The following is a 13,349-nucleotide window of genomic DNA, read 5'->3' on the forward strand; positions in this document are numbered from 1 at the left end:
CGGGAAGGCGCCCTCAGGCCCGCGCATGCGCAGCGCCCGCCCCGCCCCTCCCGCCCTCCCCTGAGGCACCGCCGCGGCCTCCGAGCCCGGGGCAGCGGAACGGGCAGAAATTAAAAAAAAAAAAAAAAGGCTTTGGAAGTTTATTATCTTTGATAAAATCTCAACTGAAAGGGGTGGACTCTGTGTTAACAGCTGCGGAAATGCACAAAAACCTATTATCCATGGGGGAAGTCAGGTGGGTTTGTGTTGGTAGGGGGGTGGGTGGTTGGTTTGTTTGTTTGTTTTTACTAGACATTAAATTAGAATTACGTGGAATGACACAGGATGGAAGGTCCTACCCGAGAGCAAAGTCCAGTGAGAGTTTTGGTAAAGCAACGTTCTGATTAATTAGCTCAGAATGAATTCTAGTTAAGAAAAGCTTATTTTCCTATACAAAATTACAATACAGAGAACGCATACAATTACAATACAGGGGGGTTAACTGGTAGTAGCTATCAACTAGAACAGAAATTTCATAGTAAAAAACTTTATGGAAATTAAAATAAGTCAGTTTTCTTAAGCTGTAAAACTTGAGACAAACGCCAAGTTCCAGAAGAGACACTTTCAGATTCTTACCATAAAATCCATATTTTTTAAAAAATGAATTTGGTTAGGAAAATGAAGCAAGTTCTTTTAAAACAATTTCACATCCCAATGGGCATAAGTAAAAAGAACTCAACTGCGTGAGGCTGAGAGGTAGAGAGGTATCATTGTAATCACAATCGTCTATTGGTTCCAGGGTTTTTTCTGAGGTAATTAGCTGTGTGTCAAGTTGTATAAACAATAGTATTGGCAAAAGAGCAACATTGACAAATTACACTAATGACCTCTTTCCTCTCATCAATAGGTCCTAAAAACTTAATTAGACGCATCCGAATTAACACTTCCAGGGTCTCCAGCAGGTGAAGTGATTGATGAAGGGGTGGTAGCATCCTGCCAGCTGCCATTAGCCTGAAGGGAGAAAAATTTATCGTTTCATTACATGTTTAAGCAACTATTTGCAAAAAAAATCTGCCTTTATACACCTTACAAGTGACAGCGCTTTTGAAATGAAATAACTATGTATAGGTTCTGACAAAGCACAATCCATGAATATCGCATAAAACCTCTTCCCCCCCGCCCCCCAAGATTTTATGTTACTCTTATTCCTAGTGCCATCCTTATGGCAAGGATTAACTGAAGGGCACAAATCTTCTGGTGATCAAAGCCAAAATTTTCAATCAAGGCTCTGGAAGGGGAAGGCTGGTCTATTAAACTACATCTTTCCAGCTTTTTCCTATTGCCACATCAAGGGACTAAAAAGTCAACATTTATTTACAGATTATAAACTAATCTCAGGCAGAATTTATGTTTCTAAGTAAATAAAACCTCAGTACATCTTACATCTATGCGCTGCGTCGTATACAAAGGATTCCCCACAATTGTGTCATATCTTCCCGTCTGGTGTATGACGTGATGTAAGGAATCCATCTAGAACAAGATCCCACACAACGAGAACAATAAGGATAAAAAAGTCAAGTTAAAGGAACGCCAGCAGTATGTGTTATGTATCTACTGGGCCAAAAATTCTTTAAACAAGGGGCAGGTTTTCTTGCAAGGAGCAAGTTCTCTTTGCAGCTTCTTGCTATTAACTGAGCTATCCATAGCTGTTTCATTATCAGGCAGAATCAGAGCCTATCACCTCCAGCTTTTATAACAGAGGAACAATCACCCTCAGCTTTTATAACAGAGGAACAGCTTTTCTGCAGTTCAGATATGTTTAGAAATTCAGCAGAAGATGAGTTTGACAGTGCTGTTAACCACAAATCCCAAGCAAAGTTCTATTTATATGGAATAAGACAAGACTCTAAAAAGAGAAAACCCCATTTTACTATTGTAAATTTAAAAGGATGGAAGAATAGCAGTAGGTTATTTTAGTTATCAGTTAATTCTTCAAGAAAAAATTCCAGTTCCAAGAGAAAATACACACTGAAGCAGGTTTGTTTCTTGACTCATTTGAGAAATTTGATTCTAGGTTGTTTCATGGATCCTAGCCAGTGCTGGCTACAGACAGAGAAATCCACCCCTATCTGGTATTAAGATAAAAAAATTATTAGAAAAAATAAAACAAGATTGTCTAATTTAACCCTGCTGTTTGAAGCAGGGACAATTAGAGCAGGTTGGGTTTTGAATATCTCCAAGGTCAGAGACTCCACAACCTCCCTGGTCAACCACAGGGTATAAAGGACAGAGAAATTGGATTTTAACGTTTACTTTACTGCCCAAAGTATGGGGTTTTTTCTTCCGTACTGACCTGCGACTGCACACTGGCTCCCACTGGGGAGCTCTGGTAGGAAGTCAATGACTGCAAGTTTATAAACGAATCTCCAGAATTTGTCATCTTAAAAGAGCCAGAGGAAGCTAGGAAAAAACAAAACAAAACAAAACAAAACAAACATTTTAATGAGAAACGAAACCCACCAAAAATGTTTCGTCAGTGAGTATTACATTATTTAAGTTTAAAAGAAAAAGAAATCCTATGACTGTTTCCAACACCAGTAGTCCGTGGTACTAATTGTCACAAGAAATAATTACAAGACTTTCGAGCACATGGCCTCTTCGCCGGCTCCCACTCACCTGAATTTGGTGTAGACGGAGAATTTGCCTGGTTGCCTTGAGCCACGACATTAGTTGCATCCACTGCTGTTTTTGCAGCATAAATATTGGCTTCTTCTTGGAACTTCCCCATGTTTTTTTTGTATCGAATTCTTTTGTTACCAAACCAGTTGGAAACCTGGAGATACATATCGCTGTTAGCATCTGATCAAATATTCTATTTTCCACCGTATTCAGAAGTTGCCAGCAAAGGAGATGTTTTAAACTAGCCTTCAAGCAGAAAATATCTACTACTAAACCCTTCGGAATAACTTAAATCCTACTGAAAGTACAAGTAACTAAAGTCTGTTGCTAACTGTGGGGGGAAAAAAACCCCAACCAAACCATTGTTTGAGGAAAAAAAAGTCGCTTAATTCGAGATAAAACACTTCATACCTGTGAAACCGTGATGCCACCTTTCTTTGCTAGCTCTTCTTTGGCCTCTTCACTGGGGTAAGGATTACTCAGATGCGAATAAAAATATTCATTCAGTACTTCCGTTGCCTGTTTGCTGAAGTTACGTCGTTTACGCCTATAAAAATATGAATAATTCCTGTTTAAATGGTGTTACAGAGTAGACTGGACAGAGTACACTGTTGGCTTTTTTCCCCTCTAAAATACATTTGGTTTGAAGGAGAATGTAAGAATTAAATGGAATTAAATCGATGTTGATGTCAAAGCAAAATGGGTAGCGGATTCTTCACATTTAAACTGGATCAACACTGGGAATGACAGACTCGAGATTTCTGATGCAATCACCATGTTTTCTCGTACCTGGCATCAAGAAAGCGGGAGCGCAGGATCATTACTGCCTCGCACGTGCTCTGCTTCAGCTGCATCTGGATGGTGCTGAATTTGCCATGGATTATGTTCACCATGCGCTCGATTTCTTTTGGCGAAATTGGTCTGGTTCTACTCTGTTCCCTAAGCAGGTTCATGACGTGGGTGGTGAACTCACTGCAGGCCTGAAAACACACATATTTGTATCGACAAACCATAAAATACCCCAGAATTCGTTTCCCCAACACGAATATATATCCACAAAACTTTAGAGGAGCTTCCATGTTTCAGCTTTACTCTATTTACTCTTAAAAAACGGCAACAAAGATAAACAAGACATTTATTATCTTTAGTTTGATGTCCAGTCCCTCTATCTTCGCCTTACTTCCGTAACACTAAGTTTTCAACTGAATTTGATACCCTCGCGTTCACCTGAATTCATTATACTTCCTGTTCTGTTCTTAAAACCAACACCAAAGGAAAAAACGGTTATTTTTAATTGAGATGATAAAAACTCTTCCATGCAGAAAGATCACCTGTTCATATTTCTCTAGCTCAGAGTGGTATATCTGTCGGATCTGTGACAGCTTGGCCCTGTAGTCAGAGTGTTCAATGCTATTGTCATTTGGACAGCCACCTGATGTTGCTGCTACAGCCATCGGTCCTCCTCTTCCTCTTTTCTCGGGCCCGGAGACACCCTCTGCCAGCAACATGTTATCTAGTCTCATTAGTTGAGCATCTGGGGGATCTTCTTCCTGAATACCGCGAATACTTAACACTAGATAAATATAAAGAGGGAATCAACAGATTATTTCCGAAACAGGAGAAAGCATCCACTTCAATTCTGGCAAAGCATTTAAACGCCCTTGAGAGGTTTTTGCAGGTCTTGAGCTCAAGGAAAAAAAAAAAAAAAAAAAAAAAAAAAAAAAAGGGAGCGTTTAACAAAGCCACTAGGCAACACATCCAAACAAACAGGACACCTGTTAGATTGAGAAGCACCAAAACAGGAGGGAAGTTTTCAAATGCAGGGAGGTAGTAGACTCCTTGGGGTCGTACTAGTTTATATGACAATAGAAAGTATTTTAGCAGCCTGTAAAAATCAGGAGGAGGCTTTTAGAGAGGAGATGCCCATGTATCAGCCTGCTGCCTGGCTCCTCACCCCGTCCTCCACAGCACTCAGCACCAGCTCCTGCAGACAGACCACGGCGGATGGACAAAAGGCCTGAGCTGCTGGGATGGAAAGGAGCACCACAGGAGTGCAAGATCCTGGGGGAATCTGTACCCAAGGCCTGAGTCTGATCTTGTCCACCTGACATGCCCAGGATACCACTGTGCTCCGCAGCAGCAGGCTACAAACTGAAGTCTTAACGGTGCTGAATTTTAAAATCCATTCAAATCTATTTAAGAATCTATCAAAATCTGAAACAATGTGAAAAAACGCACCAGAAACCAATTTCCTTATGTTCAACAAACCCAGACTGCAGCAGTCTGCATGCTCGAATTATTCAAGTTTGATTCCAAGCAATTTTATTTTAAAAACTTAATTCCCCAAATCTTTTGACAATTTATTATGAACTTCCTTTTTTAAAAAGCGTTAAGAACTCACAAGATACTGAGTCAGTACAAAAAAATGCCAACAGCTTTTTGGCTTTTAATTTGATTTTAATTGCTTAGACAATTTTAGTTTGATGAACAGTTGGTCTTAACCTTATGAAGCTACAAAATTCAAACGACCTTTTCCAAATTGTCCTTGGCAGGTTAACGGAATATTACGTTCCCCACCAAAGATAAACGCTTAAGATCTCTTATGCAAAAATTCTAGTGTGAGGGCAGGAGAACTATGAATATGTAGAAACATCAAACATAAGCGTTTGTAACCATTTTCAGCATTTTGTAGGCAAAAGAATAGCTCATCTAAAAAAAAAACAATGATAATTTTGAACAGCGTAAACTTACAGTGACATTGCTGAACTTAATAGTTTGCAGGCTATACAGAAATTAGGACACAGTTCTGATGAAGAGAGTGCTCTGGAGCAGCTGCAGACCCGAATTCGTGCTGTCCCAGGAATCCAGGCCTCCTCCAAAACATCCCCAGCCTTTTTGCAAGCGGAAAAAGGTGAGTAACGTAGTACACAGGGAACTGCTCAACTCAAGCTAAGACAGCAATGAGGGAAGTGTTGGCTATTTTAAAAGTTAGTGGCTTTTCTAACTCATTATGGAATTAAAATTAATACATTAAAAAAAATAGCATCTACTACATACACCCTTTACTGAGCCAATGTTACAAGAAATGAAACAACCAAAAAAAGGGGATTTTTAAAAATTTGTTGTGGTGGTTTTTGTTTTTTTTTTCTTTCTTCCAGAAGACCCAGCAGAGAGTTTGAGAGAAGCCATTTGCTGCTTAGTCTTTTTGAGAAAACTCACATTAAACTACTTGGACTGGCAAGAGGAAATTCAGTGGAACAGATATTTTGGTGTCACCTTCTTATCTGAATGTGCTTCTGCCAAACGTCTTTTTATGCACATTATGATGCATATCAGAGTACCTCATGTTGAAGTCAAGCTCCCAGCTGCAGCTTAATTTTATGTCACTTGTCTAATTATGGTAATTAGACATTAGTTATCATCAATTACACATAAGCTCATCTCGAGTTGACTGCTGCAAAGCATGTAGAAAGCACCTTCCCAGTCTCGAGGGAAGACTCTGGTTGGCTGGCTCGAGCAAGTCACAGGAAACTAGAAAGGAGTTTTCACCATCATCAACATATCGTAAACCACATTCCCAACTGAGCAGTTCAAAGTTTTATTTCATAAACTCTTGCAAAGGTGAGTGGACGTAAGGATCAATGAGAGCAAGAAGCTTGCTCTGTTTGACCCGCTCCATCAGGCTGATTTTAAACTTCTTTGCATATTCATACATGTAGAACGCAAGTTCTACAGAAATCAGTGCCACGGGTATTATCATTAAATTAAAGCCAGCATCTCCTGGAACGGATACTTTTTGCTTAAACTTTATTTTTACTCCTAGTATCTTCACCTAATGATAATAAGAAGTTACATCAGATTCACTCAAAACTACCCGTTCAGTGAATTCGTAACTCCGTTTGCTGCAAGCAGCAGCCAGTTCTGATTTCCACGGAGAAAAGCTGCAGTTGCTCATCTACAACCCTGCAGAGCAGCTGATCTCAAAAGGTGGCTCAACGGGTGAGCAAAACTGTCACAGCTACAGGAACCCTGCGCTCGTGCCAGCCTCTGTGAGTCTCTTTGGACGGGCTGGAAAAAACAATTCCAGAAGCACTAAGAGTTTTGTCAGGGTAACTGCATCTGCCCTGCCAGCTCTCGGCACACTGAGGGTCAGGCATCACCCATTTCTGCCAAAATTACACCCGCAGGAATTTGCAGTCTGGGGGGGCTTCTGGAAGAACGAGATTTCATTAAACAAAAAGGATTCCAAAAAGGAGAAAAGTTACCACAATAAAAAAAGCCTCTCGGTCAACACCAACTTCTTACACACACCTGTCCTTACACGCTGCTTATTATCTACTGGTACTCCGAGGAGGACGCTCCTCTGGAAAGCTCCCTCTCAGTAGCATTTTGGCCACCAAATTTTGGAAGTTCCCACAATAGTTTAAGAACGTATCACAACTCCGTTAATACTCAAGGCTTTGAGAGAAGAGGCTGAGAAACAGGAGTTACAGCAGAGCCAGTGTTTTAAGCATGATTTAGAAAGTCCTTGCAAACCAGTAAAATCCTTCACACTTCAATCCTTCATAATCCATCACTTTTATGGATGTTTAAGAAAAAAAAAACCCACTGAAGAGTCACTCCTGTCAGCTGTGCTAATATAATATTGTGCATTCTCTGGCACATCACCTACCAGATATTCATCAAATATGTAAAATAATTACACTAAGCAAAATGAAATTCCCATCATTTCTAATTAATCTTTAATTAAAATACATCACAACCTAAGGTGCTGAAGCCTCACTCAGTATGCAAATGCAATCATTACAATGTATTTACATCTCATTAATTAAAGATTAGCAGTTCTGTAATGAACTGTACAAGATCACTGGTACCAAAATAAGTGATGCACACTTTGCTTAGACTTGCTTTCCTTTCCAGATTTTCCTTCGTAGAGCAAGTAGCACACGATAACACACGACAGAGGGAGAACAGCACGATAAATGTGTCTCCTGGGTCTGGAATACACAAAGTGAGAACCGAAACCTGCCGTATTAGGCCCAGAAATGAACAGCCCATACTGTGTGATGTATAAAATACCCGTGGAGAGTAGAAGTAGGCACTTGGGGGGTGGACCTGCACCCCTCCTCATCCACATCTCAGTTTTTCCCAGATGATCCTGTCCCTTATGTTACACAGGCAAATATTTATCCTAGAACTCATGCTAAATACCGACTCCTGATTTTTTTAGTCAGACAGAAGTCTGCCTGGATTTGGCAGCCCCCAAATCCCACTGTTAGGTGAGAAGGCAGGAGTCTATTTTTTTAATACAGGTCACTTAAACCAATCACGAATCCCTTCTGAACGCTACCCAAATACCCCACGCACCCCTCGTGTAGTAGCAAGCAGATTCTGCACCCCCATTTCTCCGTGGGGACAGCAGCCCCCCCCAAGCACCCCACTGCAGAGCCCCACACTGCCGGGCTCAGCCAGTCTCAAAGCACCGTCACCAGAGAGCGCGTTCTCCAGATCTGAGACAGTTCGGCACATTCAGAGAGCGAATGGAAACAGAAGACAAAAGCCCACGGGGCTCTGAGCGCTGAGGAACACGACTCGGCTACGTAAGAATGTCAACAAACTCCCCAACAAAGAGGAAACGTGTCCTTTGCCACGCTGCTTGCCAAGTTTTATAACCAAATTAAAAGGTGCCCGCTGAATTAACCCAGCCAAGCGCCAGCACATTCGAGGAAGGACAGAGGCTTGCAGCTAGCAACGCCACGAAAACAATCAGAAATGGTACTTGATGTTACAAAGCTGCAACAAACACGTTCCCTACCCCAGGCCAGAAATGCAGAATCAGAGTCCCACTGTGCAGCGCGTTCCGCAAAAGTGGGTAGAAATACACTTCCCCTGCCCCAAGGGGCCTGGAGCCCATCACAGACGAGCATCTTCCTAGCACGGTATAATCAGCCGAGAAGAAAACCTCAGAAATTTAATATTCAGCACCAAAAGCGTGCATTTTTAACATGACAGATGTTTAATTCTGATTTTAAGATAGAATCGTGCCATGTTTGAGTTGTATCTGAAGTGTAACCCAACCAGCACAACCCTTATCTGCTGCACACATGAAAAATGCTCCAAATGCTTTTGAGGGTTCCCAAAAAAACCTAAGTAGGCTTTCCTGGATTAGATGCCTCTTCAAATAGTGACATATGCTCCAGGCAGTTATTTAAGACTTGAAAATAAAATACCTGTTTTTCCCATAGCTGGTTTAAAATTTAAAAAAAACCAACCCACACCTTTTTTTTGGGAGGGGGGGCAGAACCCAGGTCTTGACCAAAATATTAAATGTGGCCAAATCTATTTAAATTACAGAATCGTTTTGTCATTTCTTTTTAATTGATAAACATTAGTGGGGAGAAATTCTCAGCACCCTTCAGCTGGCTGCCCGTTGCAAAGCGCACGGCTTATCCTGAGCTATTGTGAATGATACTGGCGCTCCAACAAAGAACGAAAGAAAGATGGGGGGGGAGGAACATGTTTGAAACTGATTTCCGAGCTAGAAAAAGAAGCTTGTGTGCCTGGGTCACAAAGAAAGCCCAAAACCTTGTGCTACAGTATGTCCAGGCTTTTGTTTGCTTGAAGCCATAACATCTGCTCCCCATAATTTAAATAAGGAATAGACAGACCATCAGACATTCAAAAACCTATGAGACCAAAACAAATCCAGCATAATGCCATAGCAGGGTCTGTTCCTGCAAGTGTATTTAGCTCCGAGAAGTCACAGTTTCAATCAATAAAAGGCAGGAGGAAGCTTTCCGTATAGAAAAACAGACGAAAGACCCTCTTTAAGGACAGCAATCCTCCAAGGACAGACAGACAGACAGACATAAAAGCACACCCAGACAGCACTTACTACCACAACATTTTTCTTCAGGACCAAAGTGCTCTCACGAGAAGGCAATATATGCAACCAAACTCTCCTGAAATGAACGTGTCATGTCTGCCTCCAAGCTGCCTCCTGTGACAAGGGCACCGCCGAGGACAGACCTCTCTGGTCCCTCATTTGGCAGCACAGTGAGGAGCACTGCAAGGTTCTGTATTTTAGAAAAAAAAAAAAATACTACAAAGGTAGGTTTAGGATGTTAAATGTTAATACAGCTGTAAGTTAAAAAAAAACCCAAACACACCACCATTTTAGGTACATATAATGAAAGTAGTTATTCTCTAAAAAAACCTCAAACATCAAAATTCACTAGAGTTTATAGAAACTGGATATTCAAACAACACTGCTTAAGCGTTCACGTATGAGTGTATACTGGGTAATTCAAACTGCAAACCCCAGTGCTCCTCAAAAAAAGCTGCGTGAGCATCAACTCCATTTCCTGCTACTTCTGGGTTTCCCAGTACCACCAGTGTTCTGCCTTACTGTCTCTTTTTCTCTGTAATACAGTTATTTGTCAACTTTGAACTCTTACTACCACCACAATTTGGGTATGGATTCCTTAAAGGAAAAAAGAGCATAACAGCAGGACTATTCAGGATTCTCTAGGTATCTAGAGACATCACCCCCCCCACACACACCTATAGATTCTTTACGTACACACAACCACAACACTCCTTCGAATAAGCAGCACTGTTTTCTCCAAACCTGCACACAGACAGCACTGTAAAAAACACATCAAAACAATTTCCAGCTTCAGAAGATGATCTTAAAGGTCTTATCCAACCTAAATGATTCTCTGATTAAGTAAAAAACAAAAACAGCTTTAAATTGTAGAGTCTATCAGGGAAAATAGGGGCCGTGTTAAAGGAGAGCCAAGCTGATGAGTGACTAGGGGGGGTGTCTGGGGAAGCTGAGGCCAGAAAAGACACCAACGCACCTGTTTTCTCCTTGATCTCACACAGCACGCTGAAAAGAGCAGGCTTCATTCTGTGGCAGTTCAAGGCATGTTTTCTGAAATGGAAGAAGGAAGAATGAGTGAACGCCACCAGGAAAGGCGGCGAAAGATGCCAAGACTTACCGAGCTCTTGGATCGCGCTTCAGCAACGGCAGGTTAGTGCAGAAGATTAAGACAGAAATGTGCAAATTCTGGTGATGTATTTCATTTAAGTGCCACGCTCTGCCATCACTAGGAGCAAACGGTTGTAAAAATATGCAGGCCTTAAAACTGAAAATTCTGCATTGCTTAAAGGAACCGTGAGCACCTTCAGTTCTACCAAAAGCCTCTTTTATATGTGGGGATAAAAAGTTCCTTCTTGAGTTAGTACGCTTCTATAAAATCTAATCACGGAATCCCTCTGAAACGTAGAAAAAAAACCCTGGTGGTTTTGAAGCACATAGATCCTGAATGGTGGGAACAACATGGAACCCAAGTGCCCCTCACTGACTCGCCCAGTTCACATGAGTGGCCACTGGATCCAAGGGAAAGCACATTGTATTTAACAGCATTTTACCACACGTCCTAATTTTGCCTTTTTGAAACTCTTCCAGCGTTTGCTGCTTCGTTTTCCCCCTTCTCTCCAGGAAGGGACAATGTTAATTACACCATTAACACAGAATCCATCCTAATGTCTACTCAAACCAGAGAATTACATCCTTTGCTGAGTTGAAAACACATCCGAAGGGTGGTGAGCACCATGTAAAAGTGGGAGCCGAGGTTTCACCCAACCGCCGCCGATTTTCAGGGGCAACCAGCAGCAGGGTGCTGAACTTCCACTGACTTCCAGTGGAAAGAAGTATCTAGCTGCAACACACGCCTCCAAGAAAGTCTCTTTTGCTTCATGGGACCACTTTTGTAATTCAGAAATAATATTTAGATCGCCGTTATAGCTGGGTTTCAACATGGTTTTTATATAAATACAAATTGACCTTCCTCCTTGCTCGCCAGCCACTTCTCCAGCTATTGGGAACGGCACAAATACAGGTGCTCAGCTTCCTCCCAGCTACTGCTGAGCTGCCAGCCAGTATCAGAAGGCAAGCTTTTAACAAAAATCCCACAAGCTGAAGTCGATGGGCCACTCTCCTTCATGACACGGCCACAAGAAGTGTAAAACCCATTCGCCTACAGAGATGTTTGATAATATCAAGCCCAAGACAAACAGCCTGAGAACAAAGGCAGCTGAGGAGACAGCCTAGTGCAGCCTATTGTCCTTGCCTGATGAGGGAAAAAACGGGGGGAGAGAGGGAGAGAGAAAATGAATCCTAAGCCTTCAGACTGTACTCTCACCCGGGTCTCAAAAGCGGTGTTTAGGTACAGGGCAGTGGATACCAGACCCAGGGATAATTGCATAATTAACATGGCCATGAACTCTCATGAAGAAGACTAAGGTATAAGGTAACATGTTTAACAGCAGCACTAAACTCATCCCTGGCAGATTAATTTCATTTCAGTGAAACTTTCACCCAAGTTTTCAACTTAGATTTTAAAAATTATCATTGCTTGCACTGAAAGAACCCTCCACGTTCACTCAGCATTAAAATAATACACAAAACCTATAACAATATGCTATTTTTAATAAAAAAGAATTTAAAAAATCCCCAAATACAGCACTCAACGCTGTGTTCCTGAGGTGTGAGAAGTCCCAGCACTCCATCCACATCCCCGTATCACTTGTGTGATGGGTTTAACCAGGCCCTAGTTTTACTTCCTCAGCAACACGTCCTCTTAGGGAGGTCTAAGTAAACCCACAAACTTCTTGTCTAGAAAACAAAAGCCTCTTTTTATGCATAAATACACCAAAATTTCTTTTAAAATGTGGGGGCCTTCAAAGCCTGCTGTGCTCCAGCTGGAGTCTGACTGCGTTTCTAAGACAATGTTAAAGTAATTTAGTTTAAACAATGGTCAGGCCATTTTTCAAAGCCCATTCCTCAACTCTTGAAAGTAAAGTTCCTGCCAAATTTATCCCGCTCAAGATTATCTTAAATAGGACGTTGTGAGAGAAAACTGCAGGCCTAATGCAACAGAGCTAAATCCACGCCTACAGAACCCACAGGAGCTGCGGGCAGTTCTTTCTGTGATACAGTACCCGGTAGGAAAGAAAAACTGAAGGTTTGGGAAGGAGCAACAGTCCTACACGTGGCCCACAGCACACACGGATTTCACTGCCCTCCAGGCTGCAGCTGAGTTACCTGAAAGAGTCGACTTTAAACCCAAATTATGACATTCTTTGAATGCCCAGTTTCTCCTCATATTCACAGAATCCTCTCAACCGTCAGGAATCCGGTACCTGGCCCCGGGAACGCCGCCGCCTCGGTGCGCCCTCGCTGTCAGCGCACGATAGCAACAGGCGTACCCAAAACCAGTGAAACTTTAGGGCAGAGATTAAAAAAAAAAAACAAACCAACACCCAACACGGTTTTATCGTCACCGCCGCGATAGAGAAATGGGGGCGCGGGCAGGGAGGGGCGACCGCACGCAACATCCAACTGAGGAGGGGAAAATAAAAATTTAAAAAAAAAAAAAAAAAGCCAGAACCCCATTTTGTGGATTTTTATAAACCCGTTCTGTAAATCTGCACCTTCTCCCCAACCGCCTCGTGGCGGGGGCTGCCCACCTGGCGCACGCCGAGGGAGCGAAGCGTGTAATTACGTGTAATTACACCGCGCCAATCAGGGCCGGACGCAGCTCGGGGGCAAAAAACGCACCAGAAGATGCTGAATTGGGTTGACTTTACCGTGTAATTATTTACATCCCAACGAAGTCAACAGG

At 42.1% G+C, this 13,349-nt stretch overlaps 1 protein-coding gene and 1 long non-coding RNA gene across 2 annotated transcripts; one reads left to right on the forward strand and one right to left on the reverse strand.

Moving 5' to 3' along the window:
• The first annotated feature begins 172 nt into the window (after window positions 1-172).
• On the forward strand, window positions 173-7,262 carry LOC113490919. The gene is made up of 2 exons (XR_003400320.1): window positions 173-235; window positions 5,440-7,262. It is a non-coding gene; the product is annotated as an uncharacterized LOC113490919 (long non-coding RNA).
• Window positions 269-10,651, reverse strand: PBX4 (PBX homeobox 4). The gene is made up of 8 exons (XM_026867522.1): window positions 10,521-10,651; window positions 3,990-4,231; window positions 3,448-3,638; window positions 3,070-3,205; window positions 2,656-2,812; window positions 2,333-2,439; window positions 1,423-1,509; window positions 269-990 (listed from the first exon to the last, which is right to left on the reverse strand). The coding sequence occupies exons 1-8, from the start codon at window positions 10,567-10,569 to the stop codon at window positions 898-900; spliced, it is 1,062 nt and encodes a 353-aa protein (XP_026723323.1). The 5' UTR covers window positions 10,570-10,651; the 3' UTR covers window positions 269-897.
• Window positions 10,652-13,349: the final 2,698 nt, after the last annotated feature.

The sequence above is a fragment of the Athene cunicularia genome, unplaced genomic scaffold (assembly GCF_003259725.1).
Source record: "Athene cunicularia isolate RWA unplaced genomic scaffold, athCun1 SCF_7, whole genome shotgun sequence".
Lineage (NCBI taxonomy): Eukaryota > Metazoa > Chordata > Aves > Strigiformes > Strigidae > Athene > Athene cunicularia.

Excerpts from the sequence above, each read along its gene's own strand:
- PBX4 (XM_026867522.1), bottom strand. The coding sequence starts at position 10,569 with ATGAAGCCTGCTCTTTTCAGCGTGCTGTGTGAGATCAAGGAGAAAACA. Across the intron at positions 2,440-2,655 it reads TCCGTCTACACCAAATTCAG|CTTCCTCTGGCTCTTTTAAG; the intron begins GTGAGTGGGAGC and ends GTTTTTTCCTAG. Across the intron at positions 1,510-2,332 it reads GAGCCAGTGTGCAGTCGCAG|ATGGATTCCTTACATCACGT; the intron begins GTCAGTACGGAA and ends ATCTTGTTCTAG.